This window comes from Mustelus asterias, chromosome 6 (genome assembly GCF_964213995.1).
Source record: "Mustelus asterias chromosome 6, sMusAst1.hap1.1, whole genome shotgun sequence".
NCBI lineage: Eukaryota > Metazoa > Chordata > Chondrichthyes > Carcharhiniformes > Triakidae > Mustelus > Mustelus asterias.
Window position 1 is genome coordinate 45,500,506 of NC_135806.1, and position 27,995 is coordinate 45,528,500.

General features: G+C 39.8%; 1 protein-coding gene across 3 annotated transcripts in view; it reads right to left on the bottom strand.

The window, feature by feature from the left end:
* The window catches only part of mllt3 (MLLT3 super elongation complex subunit), a 131,358-nt gene that overhangs the window by 21,413 nt on the left and 81,950 nt on the right, over positions 1 to 27,995 (bottom strand). For 2 of the 3 annotated variants that reach the window (XM_078214278.1, XM_078214277.1), the window contains exons 6-8: positions 9,560 to 9,641; positions 5,538 to 5,652; positions 2,457 to 2,559 (exon numbers count right to left, since the gene is read on the bottom strand). In XM_078214278.1, the coding sequence (XP_078070404.1) occupies positions 2,457 to 2,559; positions 5,538 to 5,652; positions 9,560 to 9,641 (300 nt within the window). Of the gene's footprint in view, positions 1 to 971; positions 1,094 to 2,456; positions 2,560 to 5,537; positions 5,653 to 9,559; positions 9,642 to 27,995 lie in introns of all 3 variants that reach the window. The other variant, XM_078214279.1, reaches the window with a different exon arrangement.

Consider the following 27,995-nt stretch of genomic DNA (forward strand, 5'->3'; position numbering starts at 1 on the left):
CTCTGTATAAAGAAATTTCTCCACATCAAAGATATGCAGGTTGGGCGGACTGGCCATGCTAAATCTATCCTTAGTGTCCAAGGATGTGTAGGTGAGGTAGATTAGCCATGGTGAATATGCGGGGTGGAGGAGGGGGGGGGGGGGGGGGGGGTTCGGCCTGGATACAATGCTCTTTGAGAGTCGGTGCAGACTCAATGGGCCAATTGATCTCCTTCTGCACTACACGGTTTCTATAGATTCTATGATCTTGGTTCTAAGTGGATTCCTCCTCATTTTGAAATTGTGCCCCCTGGTTCTAGACTCTCCAACTAAAGGAAACATCTTACCTGCATCTAATCTGTCTAGTCCTTTAAGTATTTTGTAGGTTTCAGTGAGATCACATCTCGCTTTTTGAAACTCTGGACAATACAGACCCAGTTTCCTCAATCTCTCTTCATAAGACAGTCCACCATCCCTTGAGCAAGTCTGTTGAGTCTTCACTGCATTCCCTCGATGGCGATAATGTCCTTTCTGAGGCAAGGGGACCACAACCGCACACACTACTCCAGGTGTGGTCTAACCATAGAATCATAAAGTGCAGAAGAGGCCCTTCAGCCCATTGAGTCTGCAGCGACACACAAGAAACACCTCAACTTCCCCCTATTCCCATCTACCAGCATATGGCCCTTAAATTTTGAATGTTATGACGTGCCAAGTGCTCATACAGGTACTTTTTAAAAGATGAGGCAACCTGCATCTACCATCCTCCCAGGCAGCGCATTCCAGACTGTCACCACCCTCTGGGTAAAAATGTTCTACACAATTGAAGCAAGACCTCACTACTCCTGTACTCAAATCCTTTGGTGATAAAGGCCAACACTCCATGAGCCTTCCTAGGTATTATTTCCAATACCTTTTTGCACCTGAACTCAGTAACTTATGGACAAGGATACCCAGGCCCCTTTGTACATCTACATTTTCTAATTTCTTACCATTTAGGAAATACTCTGCAAATCTGTTCCTCTACCAAAGTGAATAACCTCTCAATTTTCCACATTATATTCCATCTGTCATGTTCTTGCCCACTCTCCACTAGATCCAGCATGGAATATAACTGCATAGATACAAATGGCAAGTCATCACACTTCAACATTAAAATAGAGGTACAGGCTAAATTAATAGGTTAGGACTGAAATACGAAGAACATATTTAAAAGGTGCCACACTCCATGATCCAACTGGATAAGACAACAGTATTTGTTCACTCCTGCTCACAAGACGTGTTCTGCTCACAGCCATCTTGTTCAGATCATGGGGCAAGATGAGAACAGACATTTCCTTTCAAGGAAAGGGAGAAGAATAACTGCACAATGAGTCTACCACCTTTTAGAAGTCCATTGTAGAAAAGTCACTGCTGCCAATTTGGGACAGGTTTTATTTTCATGTCAAATTTACAACTTGAATTTACATAGCACCTTTAATGTAAGAAAACACCCTGAAGTGTTTGACAGAGAGACACAGATAAAATGGCCCCCAAGTCAAATGGGTTACTATTAGCAAGGGTGACCAAAATCTTGTTCGAAAGAGTTGGGTTTCAAAGAAGTTCATAAATGGAAAGAGATATGTAGCAACTTAGAGGGGGAAATCCATAGCATGCAACATTGACTGCTGCAGGCAGGAAGTTATTGAATTTAAAAAGTGGGGCAGAGAGAAGGAGAGAGATTAGGATTGAAATCACTGAGGTGAGTCACTGCTTCACTGTTTAGTACAAAGGCGGGAGATTCAAGGGGAAACTTAGGATGGAGCAATAGTGAAGGAGCAATTTTAAACTAGGTGAAAGCAAGTAAGATTCCTAAAATAATGGGAAAGGGGAAAACCAAGTTCTAATTTAAGAACCATGTCACCAAGACAGCTGAAACAAGGTCGGCAGTTGAAAATATGACCAGGCTTCAGTGAAGTGCCTGAGTCAACACGTGTAGAGACAACTTTCAAAGCTATGCTATCAAAGCAATAATCAACTAAGGTCACAGGTGATAAAAGTCTTGTCCAAAAGTTAATAAACATTCTGGAAAGAAATGCAGAATAGGCAGGAATGATAATCTGATGCAATAACTGGGGGTGAGAATGGTGAGATTAACTTCTGGCTGGTAGGGGCATTTGAGGTTACAAATTCAGGATGCAGTGAAGGGTGCCTCAAAAGAGTCTTTCAAAGAATGTAAATCATAACCAGGTTTAGTAAAATATTTTACTAATGAACAGGCATTGCAAAAAGTAATTTACTCACAGGATGACCAACAGTATTAGTGCAATATGAACTGATAAATTACGATCAGTGTGCAACAACCTTGATTTATAGCAGGTGACTGAATGCAAAATTTCAAAGACCCTGATGATTTTAACAAAGATTTTGGATTCAATTTTCTTGGAGTAATTTGTGCAGGGCTGTATGCAGTTTATTGCATGTTTTTTTTCTCATACCTGGTTATTGCTGTTGTTAGCTTTTAGTATTGGAGGTGCTTCATTTCTGGGTGGAGAAGAACTGCTACTGTTCTCACTGTCACTCCCATCACTCAAACTCATTCTGTAATAAAGAAAAGCACAAAGTTTAGGCACAAACAGCCACATATAGAGGTGCAGGAAATCCTTATATGGACATGGATATGCTAGATCAACTTTACAGCTTAAAATGTGTCTTTGCTAAATGTTAATCATCTTCACTGAGTCAGTATTATTTCTCTTCTCCCCACCTTATGCACAACATTACTTCTTCATAAAGAGGATGAGTATATTTTTAAGTCTCTTTTTGTTAATGGCATTTCTCCAGATTAACATCTGTGATAACTCTCAAGGAAAGATACTGATTAAATGGTTGGGGAAAGGGCAGGGGGAATGGGACTAAACCATGATGCTCATTTACAGAGCTGGTGCAGCCACGATGGACCAAACTCTTCTCCAGTATTTTCTAATCGTGAAATAAACCGGCTTTGCAGTGCATGAGGACCATGTGAGCAGACTTACTCTTCAACCTTTCATTTATTCAGGAAACACACCACTTTTGTTGTTTTTCTGTAACTCTGATGGCCATCCCAGTTTCATAATCTAAATCCACATGGGGCAATGGTATTGAAACTACCTGGGCGAGGAAACTGTGAAGAGATTTGCGTTATAAAATAACTTCTTAATTGAAACAAAAGCAAAATATTGCAGAGGCTGGAAATCTGAAATAAAAATCAGAAAATGCTGCAAGGTGACCTGACAGTATTTGTGGAGAGAAATAGAGTTAATGTTCTGGGTCAGAATGACTCTTCATCCTTCAGTTCTGAAGAAGGGTCATCACAACCTAAAACATTAACACTGTTTCACTCCTCAGATGCTGTTTGACTTTCTAATTGGATTGAATCTGATCTAATTCATAGAATCACAGAATTGTTATGGTGCAGGAGGCAGCGATTTGGTCCATTGTGGCTGCACCAGCCCAGTAAATGAGCATCATGGTTTAGTGCCATTCCCCCTGCCCTTTCCCCATACACTACACATTCAAGTAATCATCTAATTCCTTCTGGAAGGCCTTGATTGAACCTGCAACAATCACATTTCCAGGTAGTGCACGACAGACCTGAAAGCTTTTTCTCACATCACGTTTGCTTCTTTTGCAAATCAATTTAGATCTATGCTCCCTCGGTCTTGATTCGAAGAGCGGAAACAGTTTCTCCCCATCTATTCTGTCCAGGCCTCTTCATGATTTTAAACATCTCGATCAAATCTCCTCTCATCTCTTTTCTGTCCAAGGAAAACAGTCCTAATCTCTCCAATCTGTCCTCACAATTGAAGTTTCTCATCCCTGGAACCATTCTTGTAAACCTTTTGTAGTCACATGCTTCCTGCAGTATAAAACTCAACTGTACATAATGCTCCAGCTGAGATCTAACTCGTGTCTTGAACAAGTTCAGCATAACCTCCTTTGGAAGGGAGGCAGCAAGTAGTGCACACAAGCATAAATTAGCACTTAACATGAAAAGAATGACAAGGTAGCCAAGCGTAACAGGTTTTACATCAAAACTAGTAATATAGGATTGTTCATACAGATGTAGCCACATGGGAAAGCTCGAGTAAGTGCAACAAGAGGATAGCAAATTAAACAAAAATCTATTCAGGTGGAGAAAATGTTGGATGCAGCAATGTTACTAAGAATCTAATTGTTCAAATCCAGTCTATATTTGTGTCGCAATTTTAGTGACAAACCTACAAAAGACACACACTCCTTGAGATTTTTCTCCTTTCTATTCATGTATCTTAATTTCTCTCTCGTGGAATCACTCTCATTGACATTTCCGCAGAGAAACAAATGCAGACTTGTTAAAATGGGATTAGGTGGGAGGTCAGGTGTTTCACATGTGTTCACAGAATCGTCATAGAATCCCTACAATGCAGAAGGAGGCCATTCGACCCATCGAGTCTGCACTGACAACAATCCCACCCAGGCCCTATCCCCGTAACCCCATATATTTACCCTGCTCATCGCCCTGACACTAATGGACAATTTAGCATGGCCAATCCACCTAACTCGCACATCTTTGGATTGTGGAAGGTAACTGGAAACCCACGCAGACCCAGGGAGAATATGCAAACTCCACACAGACAGTGACCCAAGCCAGGAATCGAATCCAGGTCCCTGGGTGTTGGTGCAGACTCAAATGGGCCGAAGGGCCTTTTCTGCACTGTACGATTGTATAACAGGGATTGCTGTCTGGTACTGTAGTTACCTGTTTCTGAACTGTCAATGGCAACCTTACAAATTACTTATTCTACATTTAGCTTTCAGAGTAGTAACGAAAGTCTATTGTTAATATTTATGTATATGCACACCACAGTAAGAACTATAATCAGATATTTTATGCATTATTGCTTCACTCCAAGAGTTACAAAGTTATTTCAAGTCAACTTTCAAACTACAATGTGGAAAATAACATTACAGCAAACAATGTGGAGACTCACTTTGTCTCTTACGTTAGCAGAACATCATGCCATGGCAACATATACTAAATATAGCTTCTGATTATTTTATTTGGTTAAGAAATTCTTCATTTCAAAGTACGTGCATGGAAGAAAATACAGGCTCACCTGCATCACTATTGTACCATTTTATTGCAGGTATTAAACAAGTTGAGTTCAAGAATACACATTCATTTGATATAGCAAGCTAATGTTTATTTAACTAAAAAGGCTACAAACACAACGCAGGAAACAATAATGTGCACGAGCATTCATCGCACCTTGCACATGATCTTCAATTAAACAGGTGGATCATGCCTTGTTTAAACTAAAAGATGACTACGGATATTTGCTTTGACAGTTACCACTGAATAAAATATAGTCAGCATAATTACTAGAAATAATCAACTTTTGGGTTTGAGGTTTCAAAGACACAACTTTCTCAATAATTCAAACACTGTAGGTAACAGCGCTAAATATAATTAAGGCTCTTAACGCAATTGAATGTGAACACAGCTGATGGAAGATGCCAAAAAATAGATATTTATTTAAACCTTGCTTAATTACCTTCTTCCGCAATGAGTATTTAATGATCTCTCTACATCAGACAGGCTTCCATTCTCATTTTCATCTGATTCATTGCCTTCAGAATGGAGGTCCTCCATTATAGATCTCAGTGGACCTGTTCAAAAACAAAGGTAAGGGACATTACAGAATTGTTACAGCACAGGGGGCGGCTATTTGGATCGTAGCAGATGGACTCCAGGAGAAGCCAAAACGATTTTACTGTTGAAGAAATGACATTGCAATTATGTCCAGTTCTTAAGTATTCCCTTCCACAGGGGTCAACATTTAGAAATGAAGTACAGGGATGTTGGTCAATTTATTCATTCCTTCACGGTATGTGGATGTCACTAGTAAGGCCGGCATTCATTGCCCATCCCTAATTGCCTTGGAACAGACTTCCACACCATTTGCGAAGGCAGTTAAGAGTCAACAACACTGCTGTGGGTCTGGAGGCATATGTGGGCCAGAGCAGGTATGGATGATAGACTTATTGCCCTAAAGGATCAGATGGGCTTTTATGACAAATCAACAATGGTTCCATGATGAATATTATTGACTCGCTTTTCAATTATTAAAAGTTTATTTATTAGTGTCACAAGTAGGCTTACATTAACGCTGCAATGAAGTTACTGTGAGAATCCCCTGGAGAAATTCCAGCGCCTGTTCGGATACATCGAGAGAGAATTTAGCATGGCCAATGCACCTAACCAGCATATCTTTCAGACTGTGGGAGAATTTCACACCTGGGTCCCTGAATTACGAGTCTGGTGACATTAGCAGTACACCACTGTCTTCCCCCTTCCTCTTCCTCTAACCAAGTGGAACAATGACAACTGCAGCTCTGATCCCAGTTAATTCAGCACCTAGCGGGGATATGAACATAGTTTTAAGTCTTGGCAACACTTGACCCATGAGGGAAACTGGAAAACTGTAAAAAATGAAACTGAATATAATTCTCCGGTTTTCTGCATTACACATCATACAATTAATCATTTGGATACACCCCATGAATTTGTTTCATGCCAGCTGTTCCTTTTAGATTGAATTTAAAAGTCAGCCTGATTTTGATTAACCTAGAGGCAAATACATGAAAATTTGGGATCCTTGAAATAATAAGTAATTTTATGTATATTTACTGCAGTTCAAGCAACAAGAATCCATAATTAATTTCAGTGCCTAAAGATAAATTGTTTTGTATCTTCTCACAGCAGTAGTGGAGGATTAAGAAGGTTAAATGACTGGACAGATGTGTTATGCATAGGCCCATTGCTGGGCACAGAAGACAAATTTGGTTAGGAGAGGAGAGTTCAGAACTGAATCCAAATATGAATCGACAACAAGATTTGTTTTGTATCTGGTTTCAATTCTGAGCTGGTAGTAGAGAGTCAAAATGTGTTGATTTAACATATACAAGCATGAGCCGGTCATATGGACAAAAAATGTTGCACTGGACAGAGGTCGGTGTGGCATCCTTCAGATCAGGCATTAGTGGATATCAGAGATCCCTTGGCACTATAGAGATGCAGGTAGATCTCTGTCCTGGACAATGCAACCAAAATAGACCACCTTATTAATGAGAGTGGCTGCAAATGGAATCCATTGTAAGCAGGTGTGTGCAGAAGTTGAGAAATTGGTGCACAAGGGAAAAGAGGCACTGCTTTTTCCCTCTAAACTTGGCATGGTTCATAAAAGCTCAAGCCTATGAGTATCAAAGTTTTTTTGTGCAGTGTTTAGTTTAGGGGAATATGCAGAAAAAATTAATAAACTAAAAATAAATGTCAAGAGTATAATCTAGGATTGCCATGATCTTATTGAATGGCAAAGCAGGCTCAAGGGGCCAAATGGCCTACTCCTGCTCCTAATTCATATGCTTGCAGGTAGAGCAAGTGCGCTAAGACTGTAGCATGTGGGAGTTTGTGGATAGCAACTCCCAAACAAACACATCTGCAGTCGATATCTCCATTTTCAATCTCACCAGCTCAGAGTCAAAGCTGAAGTGCAAGGAGGAACACTCTGATAAAAGGGAAAAGGAGAAGTATCTGCCCAATTTACTCTCCCTCACATCTTATAGCGAGCTGGAGGATAAGAACAGGATTGGTATGACCAACAGTGTGCACAGTAAGGGGAGCCCAGGTGGGATAGAGAACAAGGCTCCACAGAAACTGATCCTCATCAACTGTACAATGTATTTGCTATCTATAATTAAAATTACAGGAAGGACAGCCAGAATACAGACTATGAAACCTTGGAGCCAAAAGCTTTGCGAACTTGGTAGAGAACGCTTATTGTGGTATTTGTAGGGATTCAATAATTTGGGATTGGAAAGCATCTTTTGCAAGCATATTTGAGAGCTTGACATTGTATGGTGTATCCAAATGATTGTGCCTTGTTACAGAACAATGAGACTCATGAAGTTCAAGTATGATTGAACCCAATTGGTCCAAATGATTGTGTCACATTTTCTTTTCGCCATGCACTCTGCTTATCCATCTAATTTCCCTGCAAGATTCCATGCAAGAGCAACCCAAGTTGAACTGTCCTAAAACTATCCCCTTATTCACTCTTTAAAGCCTTATTCCATTTTTGTTACTCTGCAATAGTTGGAGGAGAGTTCATAAAATGAAAGCTATCAAGCGGCAGCCTAATGTGAAAATGGTGCCACCTTAAGGAGTGGGATATCAGCTCAGCAGTAGGATCTTTGTTTTAATCAAAAGATTCAAGACACATTCCGTGATTTTAGCACATTATATAAAAAGTGACATTTCAGTCAGTATCACAGGAGTAAAACATTGATCAGAGCCACCAGCTTTCTGATGAGATGTCCTGAATTTGTAAAAATAATTGAAGAGCAATTTCTTCTGATAATCTGGCTAACATTCTTCTCAACCAATAACCAGCAAAGCAAACCACAACACTTAGTCATTTATGTCATTTGTTGAACTGATATCTGCAAATTGGTTCCCACGTTTGTTGAGGATTCATGTAGTTTTAAAATGGCTAAAGAGCTGCTCAATTCAGTCCCAAGCACTAGCCATTTGCCCCATAACTGCCAATTCTCAAATACATGTCCAATTGCCTTTTGAATTTCCAAAGGAATCAGATTCTTCTACTCTTCTAGCAATTGTTCCAGATTATGCCAAACATCTGAAATAAATTCTCTTCCATTTTCCCAAGTGGAAAAATCAAAAAGGGAAGACATCCAACAGCACATACAAATACTGCAGAGGTACACAAGATAAGAGATGAGTAGGCAAAAAGATGCAAATCCAAAAAAGGAGAGAATCACTGCCAAGGACTTGAAAGACATAGCAGCATTATAAGCAAGATGCCTGAAATGGAGGCTGTTGTGATAATAGGGACAACTTGATACTAAAATATGGTTGATCCCAGAGAATGGTAACAAGTATAACAGAGCAATATAGTGCTCAGGAAAGATAGGAGTGAGGAATGAAAGAGGTGCTTTGAACAGTTTTACATTCTGTTATTCTTGAAAAAGGATTCTGCGAGTTGCACAATTAACCACTTCTGCTGAACATCTTTTAAGTGTTCAAAAGATAAATTGATATTTGGGCCACGACTCAACTTGCAAAACAAAACATTCAAAAGTTCTTCGCAATATCCGAACAATTCAATTCAAACAATAAGCATTCAGGAGGATAAAAAGAATGGTGAAGAGAATTGAGTTGCATGCCCCAGAGATGTGTTAGGAATGCTACTGTCTCTGAAAACGGAATAGGAAAAATATAAAATATGTGTGTTAAACAAAAAAATGAAAATGACTGAACAATGACATGAAATATTAAGTACCGTACCCAGCTCATACCTTGAGTACAGTGTTAAGTTCTACTAATACACTGAAGCCCTGGTGCACTTGAGATGAACCACAAGACTGGTTTTCTGTATTAGAGGACTTGAGGACAAGAGGGAAAAGCTTCGAGAAAGTCAATTTTTTGTCTTGTTTACAGAAGTGACATCAGGAGGTATAGAAGATACATAAAATTGATAGTATTTTAAATCTTTACCTTGTCTGTTGTTTTGAGATGGAGTAAAACTCGAACTGGAATTTGAACTGGAACTGGAGCCAGCAGGACTTGGCTGTTGAGACTTGAACAACATAAAAGACAGATCGAATTAATATTGTTACAGTGGCTGCCCATTTAGTCAAAATAATTACCAATTAAAAGCTATTCTAAAAGCAGATTTGTCTGCTGGAAATGTCAGCTTGTACATTATTGTTCAGGTTCCCTTATGTTAAAATGTTTGCAGAACTAGGTTAAATCTGTTGACTTCTCTCCCTCAATTTAAAACATGAGGCAGCAAAACATCAAGCTCCAGGGCGGAGAGATAATAGGCACAGAAATAGAATCAAAATTCATGACTTGATGGACATGAATATTTTTATTTGCAAGAACACTTAGAATAATTGTCTAATGGTTCATATTCCAGATAAAGACCTCAGTCTCTCCTCCACTCCAATTATCAACCAGTCTCTTCATTTCTCGTGTACTCCCAGCAGGTCTCATTTGTATTTCATAAATTCATAATTTATGAATTTTCCCATTTAGTTTTAAAAACTTTAGTCCTGCAGTTCATAATTGTTGCCAGAATCCCAAAAAATAAGTTTACAAAGTGGTTCAACACTTTGGTCACTCAATTTATCTGTGTTGAAGGGGTAGGGGAGTTGATGCAGTTGCTTAACATAATATTGCATAATTGCATTGTATTAACAGAATAGAAACAGATAATTTGGTTCAACATGTCTGCACTGGAGTATATGCTTTTTCTGCTTCTATATTGCTGTTTTGCTTTGCCAATTACAAGTATCTATCAAAATCAATGACTGAATATTGCATGCAATTGATTCCCATAACTTGACAGGAGGATCCGTGTGGAGTCCCTTGGTGTTAGTAACATTTTATCTGAAATTGGTAACATCCTTTAAAAGTATTAGAAATAAATGGTTATAACAATGTAACAGAAAATGAATTAAACAGAGATCCTGGGAAAAAAAGCCTTCTGAAAAAGCAATTCAAAAATTCCCTGATTTAGTGCACCAGAACCTAGGACAACACTTGCATTCGCCGACCTTCACTGAAAGCAGCTTCCTGACCCTTGTTGCTGTACCAGTCAATTTGGTTTCACAGATATTTTGTTTTTGTGCACAGCATCAGGTAATTCTCAGCAGTTCTCCATTAATAGATCAGTAACGGAAATACCACCATGAAAACTGGACTATTAGGCAAACTGTTACGTGAGGTAGCAAATCATTCGGCATGAATAACTGAATCACGTTAAAAATGTGAGTTTTATGGCATTGAAACCAAAGCCATGAAGCAAAACCACTTACGTGCAGACATCTTTGATGATCTTAACAGTTGCTTCTGCTCATAAATCAAGCAATTGTAGCATCCTAATGAGGAGAGTGATTTACAGCCTGTAATTGCTTCACCCCACAATCCACACACCCCAGGAACAATTCATCTCAGTGAACTAGGGTAATAAGCATTGCTGGGCAAGGGTGTGTGTGTGTGTGTGGAGAAATAGTGGAGGGGGGACAGGGCAAACAGATGGAAGAAAGATGAAACATGTCGACACAAACATTAACTCCCTTAATTTTCACTGCTTAGAAGCAAAATCACTAAAATGTAGGAGCTCTAAATAATTGCAACCTTTCAATTGCACATAATTCCAAGTAATTCGTCACTTTTAAAATAACAGTCAGAGCAAATAAGTGAATTTTTTGGAAGTAGGTTGGCATTGGAAGAAAAGTTATATGACCCATAACCTGCCACTTAACTGCAGAGACCAGATTTTTTCTTTAATTTGCAAAATTAGACACCCCGGACCATTTATTATGTAGTTTCAACTGACCATAGCAAAAGGTGAATACGACACAAGAAAACACTTGTTGTTAGTCATTGAAAATGTTGAAAACTACCAAATGCTTTTTACGTGGTCCACATATTATGCAAACAAGCAGAGCAGTTAAAATGCGCAATGTGAAAAAACCCTCAGTAAAATACATCCGGTTTTTGAGAAATCAAGGCTAAGATTATCAAGACGAAATGCAAAAATTCTCAAGGCAGATCTCAACGACTCCCCTGCTCACTTATATGTGCACCTTAATTGTATTGCGGAGAGTTCTCGTGACTCTTCCATTTTCTTCATCCAATAAATGTGCTTTACTCCAGAAATCTCCTCAACCTGTGCATGCAAGTCAATGTGTCCACATTTTGGTCCATGTTAATGCGCAAATTTCAGTGTCTTGTAGCCTCATTTTTCCATTACCACTGTTTGCATCTCCATAATTCTGAATGAGTCTTTCCTCTGCTTTCTCCAGTGGTCTCCTCACTACACATCTAGACTGCTCATCTATGTTCAACTGCATCTGTAATTGTCAAGATTATCATAGAAATCATAGAAACCCTACAGTGTAGGAAAAGGCCATTCGGCCCATCGAGTCTACACCGACCACAATCCCACCCAGGCCCTACCCCCATATCCCTACATTTTAACCCGCTAATCCCTCTAACCTACCCATCTCAAGACACTAAGGGGCAATTTTAGCACGGCCAATCAACCTAACCCGCACATCTTTGGACTGTGGGAGGAAATCGGAGCACCCGGAGGAAACCCACGCAGACACGAGGAGAATGTGCAAACTCCACACAGATAGTGACCCAAGCCGGGAATCGAACCCAGGTCCCTGGAGCTGTGAAGCAGCAGTGCTAACCACTGTGCTACCGTGCCGCCTTTTTTTCTATTTTCTATTTTTTCTCCATTGGTCAACCCAAGCTTACATTTTTATTTCTCGAACATCTTTCTTACTGTTTTTGCTACATCTCTTGTCCATCTAATCTCATTGTTTCCATAGTCTGTCAGTCAACTTCTTTCTGTCCCCACATTTGTAGAGTCTTTAATGCAGAGGAGGAGTAGTCACTAAAAATTGGGTTGGAATCTGTTTAACAAAGGAAAAGGTGATGGAGAGGCACAGGGGTTAAGACAGGGGTTTCTACGACATAGGTGGCTGCCGACATGGTCAACAATGGAAGAGCAATGAGAAGGAAGCAAACTTAAGTCTAGGAAATCAGCTTCAGATGAGCGGCTGACCAGAAGGGCATTGGAACATGTGAGCCTGGCGGTGGACAAATGCAACTATGAGGGATTCAGTAGAGATGGTTGAGGTAGGGGCAGATTAACAGTGGAAGTGAATAATTGCCATGTGATTAATTCAAAAAGTTAGGGTGGAATTCTCCTGATTTGAGGCTGAGTCCAGGAAAGGGCTGGGGGGGGGGGGGGGGGAGGGTAGAATGTGACCCAATATTGGACAAAGAAGATAGACCACCTGAGAAAGAATATGGTTCTCTAGGAACATTCTGAGGCTGGACCCCCTCGAGAGCATTGGATCTGGAAGGTCCACCTGCAGATTCATCCCCACCACCCACTACTGTGGTGTTCCAGGATCCAGGGTTGCAGGCAACCTCTATCCCAAACTCCAGAGGCAGCCCCAGGCATTTAGGAGAGTCCCGATATTTGCATGCCATCTTTTTCCAAACACATTTCATGGTGGCCAAACAGGATACAAATTAGTTTTACGCAGGTCTCCAGCAGTTTTTCCTGACCGTCAAGGTGGGTACTTGGGAGCATTCCACCCTTAGTTTCTGATTGAATGAGATAAGAAGTCTGAAACAGCTTGCTGCAACCTTCAGGGAGGAGGATGGTGGCATGGGTGAAAAGTTGAGGGGCAAAGAACAATATTTTCCAATGCTCATCATCCGAAACTGGACAGGTAGATTTAGAATATACAGGCAGTGAAGAAAGATGCTGGATAGTTAAAGCTGGGTGTCATTAGTAAACATACAGAAGTTGCCCCGATGTTGTCAAGGGACAGCATGCACACAAAGGCAAGGAGACAACAGAGAGCTTCCTGGAAACTCAGGCTGATGGTCTGAGAGCAGAAAGAAAAGCCATTACTGGATGCACTAACAAACGGGTAAGAATGCAATCAAATGAGGCAGCCCCACTGATCTAAACAATACAGAAGAGGGCGATTTGGTGACCTGTATTGAAGGCTGCAGGGCATCACAGTCGGAATCCACCTATCTTTTTTCAATATTTGGAGCTTGGGGTGATTCCTAATATGTACAGATGCTGACACAGCCTGCTCCTTAGAAAATGGGGCATACTTTTCTATCTCCAGACACCCCTACTGAACCCTGCCCCTTTTGCTGACAAAGACCATCCGCCCACTCACTGCATCAGCTTCGTCCCTTCCCAAGTGAGCAAACTCCTGTTAGGATGTCACCAAAGCACCCTCCATCCTTCAAGCTTCCTCAAGCCCTGCCCCTTAGCAGTGCCAGAGCACTTCCCAGCCACATCCCTGATCACCTGGGGGCTTCAATGGCCTCAGAGCTGCCCCAGCATGGTCATCACGTGGAGATCAGTAGTGATTCCTGCCAGCCTCACTTTGTGCTAGTGGGTGGGAGATTCGAAGGGGCTGAAATCAGCTTAAAGCCAAATCTAAAGATGCTAATAATAATTTAAATATGCTCATCTGGTTCACGTCCTCTCTGGGCACGAACCAGATTACACAGTCACCGGCCGGGGCGAGGAGAATCTCAGTGAATTCTCTCCGATGCAAATAGTGTTCGGCCCCTCTCCTGGCCATAATGCAATTTGTGCCTGTGTGCATGGGGCCGGAGAATCATCCATGTCTTTTGATCTTCAAGTGATGTTGGGAGGGATTGCATTACGGTGAAAAGGTTTGCTGAACCTTAACCCTAAACTGAATTTATCCTAGGCAACTTTAAACATATTAACAAGCAGAAACAAAAAAATCTGGTGTGTTGGATTATATGGAAAATACTCAATGATTACAAAACAATAATCCAACTTAGAATTCAGATGAAACCAATAAAAATCTAAACCCCTGGATGCAATGACTAATTCTGCAAATTGATGCAGGCCTTACGGAATAACTGTTCTTTTGGATTTCTATTAAAAATCGTAACTCTCAACTGTAACAAAATGCAGTGCTCAGAAATTGAAAATTGATTATGGTATAGCTTTACAGATTGTAGTGTAAATTACACAAACTTATTAAAAGTTAATGGGGTAATGGAATAAAGTTAAGGTAGCCATTTAAAAATGTACTTCTTCCTGAAGTCTTGCAGTAACTATCACTCGTGTCATTTGCTTAAAAAAACCCCAAAGCTTCAGTGCCTTTTTTTGTCAAACTTTGAACAGTTAGAAAATGGAATGCCTATTAAACAGCAAAAATGCATTTATGTGGTCATAATTGGTACATATTGGGAGAATAGTGGTATTAAATCAATTTTGTGTAGAAAATAACCAACTTGGATCCAGTAAGAAACGCCCAAAAGGAGGGAGAGTGATGAAATAAGCAAGCAATACAATGAAATAAGCAACTATTTTGGTGGTAGTTAGCTAATCAATATCCAAGCTTCCAAGATAGAGTCATTTTGGACAAATCACTTTGATAACGTGGGAATGAAAAGCCTAGATGGATGGGATCACAGCTTTCTCTCATTTATGTTTATTATTTCCCTCTCAATTAAATTAAAATCCTCTATCAATTAATGTTGATGACACATCACACATTCTCAATGGAGAGACTCACAACACAAATGATAAATGGTATATAGCAGAGTAAGATTTCGCCTGCTAGATGTTCAGCAGGCACTCTGTTCAGGAGTACAAAGCTGTCCTGTTGGTTCTAGATGTAAAAAAAAGTTGCCATTCTGCTGGGTTTGACACCTCTAGAAAGCAGAGGCAATCTTCAGCACTAAATGTGTTTCTTGACAGTTTTACTATCTGTTATCCCAAAGACTGTGGTATTTATGGCTTCATTCACTTGGGGCATTTGACCACTTACCCTGTGGTTACTAATCACCGAATGGATGGTTCATGGACCAGAATTAGCGTGAAGACATCCTGCAACAAAGGAGGACTCATTTCCCTTCCCCAAAAAAATAAATAAACGTTAGGACAGACCCTTGACAGCGGAAACTGTGTCTTCTTCCTGTTTTACTCATTTTCTGGTCCCAAACTAATGAGACTTGCATTGAGATGTACCCATTTATGCACAGGTCCACTGGAAAATTTATAGCTTTCGAAGGCGCTCTTTTTCCTAATGCCCTCCTGCTGATTCAAAGGGAACCATGGCTTCATTATTATCATATGCACTTTACAAAGCCTTTTATGTGTAGGGATCGCAGCAGAATACTGCTGCCACCTCTGTTGCCCCAATTCCAAAAATAAGAAAAAAAGCAATTTCCGCAACATTTGATCTAACGCCATGCTCTATAATGTACACATAAGAAAATCTAGCCAGCTATGTAGTAAAAATTAAATATTTAGCGCAAGTTCCTTCATTTATTATTTTTTCAGTATTTCTTCAGGACTTGTATTCATTAGGCTGTGATCAGCAGTTTACACACTTAATTTTCCTTTTGAATACATTGAGCAATTGGGGAGGGTATTGGGAGGGGGTGGGGGAAAAGAGGTAGTGGAAGGGAAAATAAAAATTTATGCCACACCTGTAAAAGCCGATGTGTCTTCTCTAAACCAGTTGAAAAATCCTCCATTTTAAAATCATACAGCTTTCGACATCAAGGCTGGATTGTGCCCTTGGGGTGATCAAAAGCTACCACAAAGCACAATGGTGCTAAAGCTAGACCATTACAAGTATCTGACCATTGTGAAAGGATGAGGATACTTACTGGAGCCTAAAGGACCAACTAGGGTGGTAAACCATTGTTAAGTCTATGGACTTCTGGGAGAATGAGATGCACTTTGATGTCTTTTTAATGCAATTTACAGGCTGTTTGTCTGTCTGAGTGTCTAGCTGACAGTAAACACATGGTCAAGCATCTTCAATAAATCACAATCCTTGAACACATGCTCTGGCTAGCCAGTCACCAGTAAGAAACTCATAAAAACAGAACCCAACCCACATCTCTCTTCCTGGATCTCATTTCTTAAAACAAACATTTAAGGAGAGTTCTGTCTTGCTTTTAATTTCTTTCCATTTAAATACCAATAGAGCATTCCAACAGTGGGCAGTGTTTCAATTATATCGATAGCAATATTAATGCAACTTGATATGCTAATTAGGGTACACATTTATCAAAATTAGACATTTTCAAGCAATACTTATAAATTAATATGATATTTCAAAAATAATGAATCTATGATAGTTTTGTAGCAATCTTGCTGCATTCAAATCGAAAATATTTATTGTAATCTTAAATAGACAATTCATGGTATCATATTTGGAACACAAGTGTAATATTTTCAACCCCCTTTTTACAATGTACTGAGAAATTGCTTAAGAGTCCAGAGGAGAACAAAGATGACACTGGGACTTTGTGCCCCAAGCTAAACTACACCCACCAGAAGAGGGTCAATTTTGGCCAGTATTCCTGTCCTCACTGCTCTGGTCAAATAACTTTCTTACATCTCTGCATTTTACAGAGTACAGAGTCAAAATTAAAAAACTCGAGAGATGCGAACAGAAAGAATCTATTTCCCCCATCATAAAGTAGTAGATGATATGGAACAGACACCAGTGAAGGCCGCTCAGATCAAATCAATTACCTCCTTTCAGGGGAAATAAAATGGAGAAATATATGGCTAGGAACAGGAAGCAATAGGGACACAATGATTTCCGATGCTGCTGCTTGGTGATAGGGGTGGGAAGAAAGTGGAAAACAACAGGAAGATATTCCTATTATTGGGGCAGGTCAGAATAAAAGGAGGAGGAAATATAAAGATCAATGAATCGTCAAGTTCTGCTCAAAATTAATCTCAACCATAAGAAGCTGTTTATGTAGAACTTTACTTCCAAGAGAACCTCGAGCCTCATCTCAGGAACAAGTAGACTGCATTCTAGGAACAGGCTTATGAGCCAAATTGCTTGTATGTGTTCAATGTCTTATTCTTCCACTTCTCAATGATATTTTAAAACAATTTTTAAGTTGTACACAGATAATCTTTAGTGTTATAAAGCTCAACTATCCAAGATTTAATTAGATTTTAAATTAAATATGAAAATCAGCTTCATCCACAATGCAGCTCCTGAATTATGCTCACTCCAATATTGCAGGAGTGAAGCCAACAGATAATACTCAAAAGTTAACATCTAAAATATCAGAAATCAGTAAGGAAAATGCAATGGAATGTTAATACTTTAAGATGCATAAGCGAAAACATATTTCCCAATGTAGGAGTCTCAACATGACTGCCAGATTATCTAACAACAATATGGTCCTTAGATCAACATCAATGCAAGTGCACAAGTTTTTGATTTGATTTGTCACGTATTGGGATACAATGAGTAGCATTGTTTCTTATGCCCTATACAGACAAAACATACCATTCATAGAGTACATAGGGGAGAAGGAAAGGAAAGGTTACTACCTGCAGAACAAAAAAGTGTGCATACAATGTTTCTGGGAGGACAATATAAATACTGGATTTTTTTTTTTGCACAGACTGGGATAAATTCAGAATTTTGGCAATTCAGTTTCAAACCCTGCTTTTATTAAAACTCGTCTCTTGAGATGCATTTGGAAGAAAAGGATCAAGAGGAACTAGCGATGGATGTAGGTCAGCGAGTATATTTTTTAATGATCCTATATCTTGAGACTCAAAACGGATTTAAAAAAAAATATAGACTCAAGTATTACCAACTTTTATCCTTGGAAATGGGCAGAAAAAAGCCATTGAAAGGAATCTCTGGTTCTAAAAGGAAATGACTTAAATAAACTTCCAATAATGCTTTCCTCACAATCAAAAAGTAGATCTGTCAAGCAATTTTGCACTGAAAATATTACTGATTTTGTTTTGGAGAAACTCAATATAGTTTGAGCACAATAATCTAAAACTCTATCACTTTATAGATTAGCTTTGAAGAGGTTTTAAAAAAAAAAAAGGATGTTAAAACTCGCAACAAAACCCAGTGACTGGTTTTGCAGCATACTTTTTAGGAAACAGGATGGGACAAGATTTCCAAAAGTACAAACAAAAATCTAGCATGGAGTTCTCCTGGTGTCCAGGCCAACATGTTGTCCCTTGACTAACTGCTCAAACTTGTGGGACAGTGCCCAAATAAACGACTGTATTGCCAAAAAGGAATTCATTCCAAGAACCAAATAAACAATGAAGCGCTATTTAAACGCAATACTTTAAGAACCATCCAAAAAGAATTAGAGCAGTAAAAGCAGTGCAACAGAAAATGGAAAGATTCTCAGAAAAAGACCAGAAAGGGAGGATTCTCAATTGCCATCTTTAAAAGAGGAATCGAGGTAGAAGAGATAATTGAAAACTAATTAGGATTCTCCATCAATAGGAAACTGAATATCAAAACAATAAAAACTGTAATTTTAAAATTAGTAATTTTCTAGGTCCTATATTGCATTTAATGCTCAACAACCCATACAGCAAAGATGTTACGAGTCATGGAAAAAGGTACAGCTGAGAATCACCAGAACAATATCAGGAATAATAGGTAGCTCCAGGCCCAGAGAATTGTGATTTTCCATGGGAATAGTGAAGATTAAAAGGTTACATGTAGTTTCATAGTGAAAAATCACTTCTGCCAGTTAAAGTATGGTAACAAGGTGGTAAATGTTCAAGATTAATAAAGTGGAAAATTAGAAAGATGTTTTTCAGAGGGTTATTAGATCATTAATTGCTTTAAAACTTTGAGCTATTGAAGCAAAGACTGTGGCTGGAATTCTCTGACCTCACAAGCAACTCGGATTATCCAGTTCCACTGCTGTGAATGGAGATTTGGCTGAGAGCCCAATTCTTCGTTCTCGCCAGCAGCAGTAGTGGGGCAGACAAGACCGGAGAATTCCAGCCTATATCATTTAAATGAGATTAAAACATGACTTTAAAGAAAATAGAAAACACTGCGAAAGTGCGTGAAGAATAACCTAGCAAAGAGTGAACACTGGCAAACACAATGGTCAACTCTATGCTGTTATTCCTATGGGCAGAACTTTCAATGTCAGTGGAGATATGAAACAGACTGCCATAGATTGCAGCTCATTATATACCGTGGTCTATTTTACCTTCCATTGACTTTGATACGCTATCAGCTACCATTCAACGAAAGTTGAACTCTTATGATTCCATATCAAAATTGATCCCAAAACTTCCAAAGCTACCAGCTCAAAAAAGCAAAAACAATGACCAAACTTGCAAACCTACACAAACTCATGTAACACACAAAATTTAAGATTGTAAATGTACATTTCCTCTATAGAAACATTAATCCTCCAATTAAAGTTGCTGAACTATGCAATTTATTATAGATGGTACTCATCCACTTTCATAAGGGGTTGAACCTCTCCAGCTACATGAGGAGGAGAAGAGATGGACAACCTGTGTAGGTCTTTGCGCCGATGCTTCGCTAAACCAAATTAGGTGGATAACAGTTGTGCAGGGATAATTCTCCCCATCATGGAGAGGAAGCTGGTAACATACACACAGAACCTGGACATGAAATGCCACCAGCCGTGTGAAATTTTACCTGTTCCAAGTCAAATTGGGCAGAAATCTAACTTGCATTTAATCTGTTACAACAGCGAGCCAATAGAGCTAACCTACCTGGAAATAGAAAAAAGTGTAGACATTTAAAAGATCTTTCAATTAACAGATCTCACTTCTATGGAACCAAACTGCAAACCTGTCATGATATTAAGTTTTCTTTTGTCCAGTCAAGGACTGAACTTTCTTGACACAAATATCATTAGAAATCGATCGTCCACTGAAAATATTTTCTGCTGAATTTTGTAATACAACATTAAAATGTTGGACAGCAGGAAAGCATTATCGGAATGAGATGAATTAAATTTTTAAAAAACATCGACACAATAAAGTCATCAGAAAACAAAGTCAGCCTCTGCAGCCTGAGGGGCTGGGTTGTTCAAGGATGGAGTGGAGAAAAGAAAGGAGGAAAAAGTAGAGACTTTGGTTTTCACACAGACTGCACTATTATTCTACTTGTACCATAAAGCTATAAATCTGCGGCAACCTCTACCAATAAAACTGTCACAGTCCTGTGAAGGTTTTTCTTGCTTAACTTTTTAATGCGTGCGCATGACTTAAGAAATCCAGATTTTGTAATTCAAATCATTCTTAAATCTAGTCAGACTTCACCCAAAAAGTGTTAATAGAATTGACCCTAAGTTTGGAGCAGGCATTTTAGGCCAAGTCAGTTTTCGGAATTACCACCCCCACCTTGGTACATAGATTGCTCATGTCAGCAGGAACATAAACAGGAAATAATCAGAACCCTGCAATTATCAATTTCCTGAAACAAACAAAAGGAAAACAAAAGGGCACAATAAACATGGCACTCTTTGGTGGCCATGTGAGTTTCCTGCCGACAAAAGGCACATTAATTGCTAACTGGATCATAAAAGCTTGCACCTGCAGGACACTGTTTGAAGTCAGTAGAAATACAAGCTTCATTCATCATTACAAAAAAGTTACTTCTCTTAAAACACTTTGTAGGAAGCAATATTGTTGTATATCAGTACATTCTACAAATTTGTTTTTGAAAAAAAAACTTAAAACTCAAACCAGCACTGCTTTGATCATTCAATTAATCTTCGGGAGCTATTCTCCACATATAATTCTAAAGATATCGGTCCCATTACATGCCACAAATTGAATGCATGAGGAGCAGTAAAATAAAACACAGCCAACTACTTTGGTTTTGAAACACAAAGGATATAGAGCATGATATCTGCTTAGGACATGCAGAGCCAAACCAAATTATCAACTCTGCATCACTCTGGCCCCGCAACACAATTGCCACCATGTGTGTATGATTGGCTCATCAGTATCCAAATATCAGTGTGTGTCTTGAATATCAGCAAAGGGCCAAATGAGATAGTTTTCTGTTTGCCAGACTAACCTTGATTTAAACTGCACGTTACTATGTAGATCAATTAACTTTGTTTCCGTTAAGATTTATATCACAGAAGTAGAAATGATGGAATCAATTCAACTATAAGCAAGTATCAACATGAATCATGTTTGCCTACAAAGCTCCATAAAAAGAGCACAGATATTGGAGACCAGTTGCAGAATGGGAAGAGTTTTGCGATGGACATTCCTCAATTGTTACTATTTCCTTAGAAAACCCACAATTGGAGAAAAAGCAGTTCAGCCACACAAATGATGCTATACACGCGACAATCAACATCCACTTAGGACTTATTTTAGGATGTACAAAGTTTAATTAAGTATGCAGCTAGAATCTTATAGTCTGCTAGTAAACAGGTTACATAATTTTATTTGATTTATTATTGTCACATGCAATAACAGTGAAATGTATTGCCTCTTGCGTGCTATACAGACAAAGTATACCGTTCATAGAAGGAAACGAGAGAGCGCAGAATGTAGTGTTACATCATAGCTAGGGTGTAGAGAAAGATCAACTTAATGCAAGCTAGGTCCATTCAAAAGTCTGATGGCAGCAGGGAAGAAGCCATTCTTGAGTCAGTTGGTACGTGACTTCAGACTTTTGTATCTTTTCCCCCGAAGGAAAAAGGCGGAAGAGAGAATGTCCTGGGTGCATGGGGTCCTTAATTATGCTGGCTGCTTTGCCGAGGCAACAGGAAGTGTAGACAGAGTTAATGGATGGGAGGCTGGTTTGCATGACGGATTGGGCTACATTCATGACATTTTGTAGTTCTTTGCGGTCTTGGGCAGAGCAGGATCCATACCAAATGATGGCTGCCCAGGATTTATGGCAATTAAGGAACTGTTGCATTAAAACGAAAAACACATTTGCAGTGTCAGTTTCCTTCACACTTTACTCCAATAAGATAATGGTGCTTGTTTGGAAATGAATAAAGCACTCAAGAAGCCAAATGGCTCTATGTTAAACGGATATTTATAATTTCACAATACTTCCAGTTTACACAGTTCATGAAACAGAAGATGCTAATTCCTGACCAAACACTTGCAATTTCCCACTTGCTCCTATGTAATCATTTTCTCAACAACTGGTGAAGTGGGGAAACTGCAGAGTAATCTTGCAAAAGGGAAACTGATCTAATAAAACTCTGCAATACCAGAGGAGTGGGGTGGTCTCATGTCAATGTAAAAGTCCAAGTGCATGCAGAAGAAATGCAAGGTAGAGAGTAGAGAATATAAATGGGATACAAATTAATCAAAACATGAGATTTTTAAGCATCTCAAACTGAAAGTTTAGTCCCTTTGACATTCTAGATTTATAGGTGCTACTTAATATTCTGGGAATTCTACAACACATAACTGGAAAATATCGCACAAGATATTTTAGAAATAAAGCAAATATTATGATTGGCCTGTGCAGTCTTTTCCTCTTGCCAATTGAATCATAGATTCAAACACAGAATCTGCCCAGTGAATCCACCCCAACTCTTTCAAAGAACAATCCGGTTAGTCCCATTCTTCTGCTCTTTCCCCATATCCATGCATGTTTTTCCCTTCAAAATTCATGATGACTTATATACACCACTATCAATCCTCCATTAAGGTGTCTTGCTGTGAAATGACTTGACTTCCTGAAGCAAGTTGAAATCATACCTACCACATAAATACATCAACTTCATGCCATTCAATGCATTTTTGTTCCTGTTCAATCAAATATTACCAGAAAGCACACCAATTTAAACAGAAACGTAGATAGGAGCAGGTGGCAGCCATTTAGCCCTTCGCGCCTGCAACGCCATGCATCACATTCATGGCTGGTTGTCCAACTCGGAGCATTATTATCAAAATGCTACCCGTTTACATGGGAGCATTGTTGTATGTGAACCATTCCAAATTGCTCGTCAATCGATTTTACCAGAACATAAAAGTATCAATAGATTTAAAAGAATTTAAACAGACCACTGTTCACTTCTGTAAGATGCTGACTGTATTAAAGAGTACACCGTTTAAAGTTAGAAAATAATTGAATACAACTTAATTGCAACTTCAATATTCCTAATTTTATGAGATTAGCGACTTGAAGAACAAAGGCAATCATTTGAAAACTTTGAATGCTGCTATTAATTCACGAAACCCACTTAATTCTCAGTTGTGCACAGCAACACCAAATTAAAATGGATACAAAAAAGAACACTTACAACAGAATTAGGAATTTTAATCTCAAACGTACAAGCTATAAAATTAAACTAGATTCAACACAAAAACTTGAGTTTTCTTTTGTAAACATGTCATCTAAACATGCATAATTTACAAAATTTAAGCTTTTGGCAATAGCAAAGAGTACGGTGGGGTGGGAAGGGGGCGGTAAATCTGTGAAGTCAATCAGCAGCTGCTTGCTCCAAAGCTAGAACACCAATTTTCTTCAGAACAAATATTAGAAAATCTCAATTTATCCATTAACTGGCTACAGAAGATTACTTAAAGAATCCCAAGTGCTGCAGTCATTCCCAATGTCGGCAGTCCAAACTGCAAAGTTGCAGTCCTGTCAGAGCAGCTGCTGCAAATTAAACATCTTGCTGATTTAACAGCATTAAAATTGTTGTTTCCATGTAGTCGGTGATGTAAAGACGTGACATTGTAGTTTATTCCTCTTGATTCCCATGATCGAAACTTTAAACATCAAACTTTCATCTCGATGCCATGTTGCTCAACTGTTGAAAGTTTTTGTACAGAAAGATAACTGAAGCACTAGGAGTAGACAACTACATTCCCCTGTTCTATTAAGCAAATTTTATTGCAAGAAACATGGACAGCAGTCAGTTCGGTAAAAAGAACGCTTTCCTTTCAAAAGCTCTTGGGGGGGTGGTGGGGAGGTAGAGCGGTTTCTGTTTGTTGTTAACAGCTACCACATTACAGCAGGACAATAAAGCTGGTAGAATACTTGGCAATTACATGAAGTCACCAGTTATTTTTCCATACATTCTATCCCATCTTTCTGCCCTGATTTCCAATTTCTCCCTCCATAAAGAAAGCAGTGAAGCTTCTGACAAAAATAAAGTACTGATGCGTGCAAGAAGCAAGTCTTTCTGGAGGGAAAATGATCAGGCAAGAATGAGTTCACTTGTCAAGTTGAAGCTAAAACAATGATAGAGCTGCGAAACTCTTGACACAGTATTTCTTTACCACGGATTCAGCTGCAATTGTAATATTAATTGGCTGGTGAGGATCTTCTAGGAGCACCAAGCGCCACAAAACGAGAACCCCAACACCCCACAAAAGGAATGACTGTCGGAGCTTCTGAGACAAGTTAATTGTGCTGAGTTCACTGGCACTTAACAGCAATGTACCCACAGGCTTTTTAAAACAAAGGATCAGTACACTACTTACTCATTTATTTATTTCCACCTCATGGGAAATTGAAAGAAGAGTTTGAACACACACTGATCTCAGCACAAAAGGAATTTAAACATGTAGCTTTTGAATACAGAATTCATCAAATTTGTCGTTGTGTCTTGATTTCAGACGTCAAAACTCTCAATAAATGAGTTGGTTCCAATGCCACAGCTCGAAATAAGTTTTTCCAAATGCAAAAATAGCCATGTGTGTTACAGTGTACAAACTAACTGGTTATGTTAATTTCCTAGAGTTTTCCACTGTCCAAAGCTGGACAAATGCCTTGAGCCATTGCTCCATGAGTTGAAAGGATTAAATTCATGAGACATGCCAGAGCCACATTGGCCAGGTTTCCACCAGGAAGGCAGACACAACTTACCGAATTAAAATAAACAAGCCGATAATAAAGAGTGTTAACTATTTGTTGACTTTAAAAGCAAAAACACTGGTCCACTCTGGTTCCCAAAATACCTCAAAATCCAACAACCACTGAACTGAAGCCTTGTTAATATCAAAAAGGGGGAAGCTTCTGCAACACCTCTCTCACATTCTTGGATATATTAGAAAAGACTAGTCACCCAGATAGACAGAAAATAGTCACTTCACTTTTAATCTCATTTTCCATTGCAACCATTTTGTCCTTGTTACTCCACACAGTGCTCATGAGAACCTTTCATTCTTGTTGCTTTAAACTTCTTCTTTCCTATGTCCTCATTGAGATGAGTGATTGCAGTTTCTTCCTCCAATTTATTCTCTCAGGACGTCAAAACTATGGAATTCCTTCATCTCATTCCTTCCTTCTGTTATTGTCATGTATTCAAAACTCAAGTTTGCAATTAAATCACAATGTCCTTTCTTTTCTTTTATCTTTTCAATCTTAGCAGTATCCTGCATTAAGAGTCTTGGTCCCCCACCTTGCTTCTCAATTCAAAAAATGTAAAACTTGCATTGAGTTACTTGCTGGGGGCAATTATGTTAAGGCTTCCATTTTATCTGCATTCTGCATAGATCTAATGCACAATCATATTTAGCTTCACGCAGGGTTAGGGTTTCATCAATAGAATGCTAAAAACTAAATTGCATTTTCTGAAAGGGGCGGCACGGTAGCACAGTGGTTAGCACTGCTGCTTCACAGCTCCAGGGTACTGGGTTCGATTCCCGGCTCGTGTCACTGTCTGTGTGGAGTTTGCACATTCTCCTTGTGTCTGTGTGGGTTTCCTCCGGGTGCTCCGGTTTCCTCCCACAGTCCAAAGATGTGCGGGTTAGGTTGATTGGCCAGGTTAAAACAATTGCCCCTTAGAGTCCTGGGATGCGTAGGTCAGAGGGATTAGCGGGTAAAATATGTGGGGGTAGGGCCTGGGTGGGATTGTGGTCGGTGCAGACTCGATGGGCCGAATGGCCTCCTTCTGCACTGTAGGGTTTCTATGATTCTATGAAAACACGTCACAAAGTGTGGTTAAAATTCAACTAAAATTCATGCTCATTAAAACAAACAGATACGAAAATCAGTCTCAGTTCAATGTGCCAAAAAGACACAATCTATATCTAAAGGAACAGATTAGAGGAGAAAAATGGTCTCAAATCTGATTTTTTTAAAAAACCACATTATTGAGGTGACAAATTAATTTGCCAAGTACAGACTGTCCATAAGACTGTGCTTGGGACCACATGCCTCTACAGTCCTGTTTTTGATTTGGGATGAAAATCAATCAAGTTTAGTGCCAATACAAAAGTGAATATACCACTGCTTACAGAGGTCCAAAAGGCAGACATGGATAGATGTCGATGTACCAATCTTTTGAAAAGAACACAATGTGGGGGGGGGGGGGGTAACACAAATTGCAGAAAAAGAATTCGGACAGCGAACTAGGAGTTTGAGGAACCCCCTTGACATTTGGTGACTCAAGTTCAAAAACAATGATTTAAGTGGACAAACTGGTTTAAAGTATAAATATTTCATCACCCTTGATTCAGATACAGTGGGTCCATCTTAAAAATGCCCACATCCTGTCGACAGATTGAAACCAAAGAGAGTCTTCATTTGGAGGTGAAAATTGACTGGGGGACAGGAAAGAAATGCAAAGAAAACAATGTACAGCAAACCTTAAAAAGACCTAGGCCAAGATTCTCCCAAAAAAATTCTAAGCAGCAGATTCACGTTAAAACTGGAGTAACTCCCACTTGGTTTTTTTTAGTGGGATTTTCAAAATGAATCTCCCACATTCTGCGCACTGCAGAATACCTCAAGAAGAATCATGCTGAAAATCCAGGGGCATGGCTATTCCCGCTGGAGGCCGGCAGCAGTTTTGAGCGGGCTACTGCTCATGCGCCCATCTGTCAGCGCAGAGGTCAGCACATGTGCAGTAGCCCTGCACTATTGGCTGCCCGAATGCTGGTCAGCCCTGTGACCATGCATCTCTGACCGTGTGACACCTCACTCCCCCAATCACTGGCCTCCCGGATGTCTCCCAATGTTCCCTCCCCACCCCTCCCGATGGCCAGCCTCGATCAGCCCCTTCCCTCCCTCTGCCACTGATCCCAATTGCAGATTGGCAGTGGGAACCCAAACCGCCACTGATCACACCCCCAAGAGGCCCCACCCTCCCTCTGGCCCTGACCCCTTGGCATTGCCCGATGCCTGGTGGGCAGTGCCACGTTGCCCCTTGGGCAGTGTCAGGGAACCAGGCTGGCAATGCCATGCTAGCAATGCCGAAGGGGCACTCCCTTACCCAAGACCTCCTGGGAGGACCGTTGGTGGGCAGCTGTTGTAAACCCCGCTGGACTGAACCACTCCTGGTGGGGGGAGGTGGTGGAGAGCGAGAGGCTACCGGGCCCGGTAATGATATTGAAATACAGATTTAAATATGGAAATCAGCTCCGCATTGACGCTAAAATTCTGGCTCCGGAGACATGTGGAGGCTGTGGTGCCCAGCAGGGAGCCCGCTGAACGGCCTCCGCCGATTTCTCCCAGCCCACTGCGCTTCTGGGGAGAATTGCCCCCCAAATTTCTTGCCGAAACCTGCTGAATGCTAGATTACAAGCTCCAGAATTATCCCATGGTGGCATTCAGGGAAACTGTGATTCACTGTCAAGTTAGTTATTTAT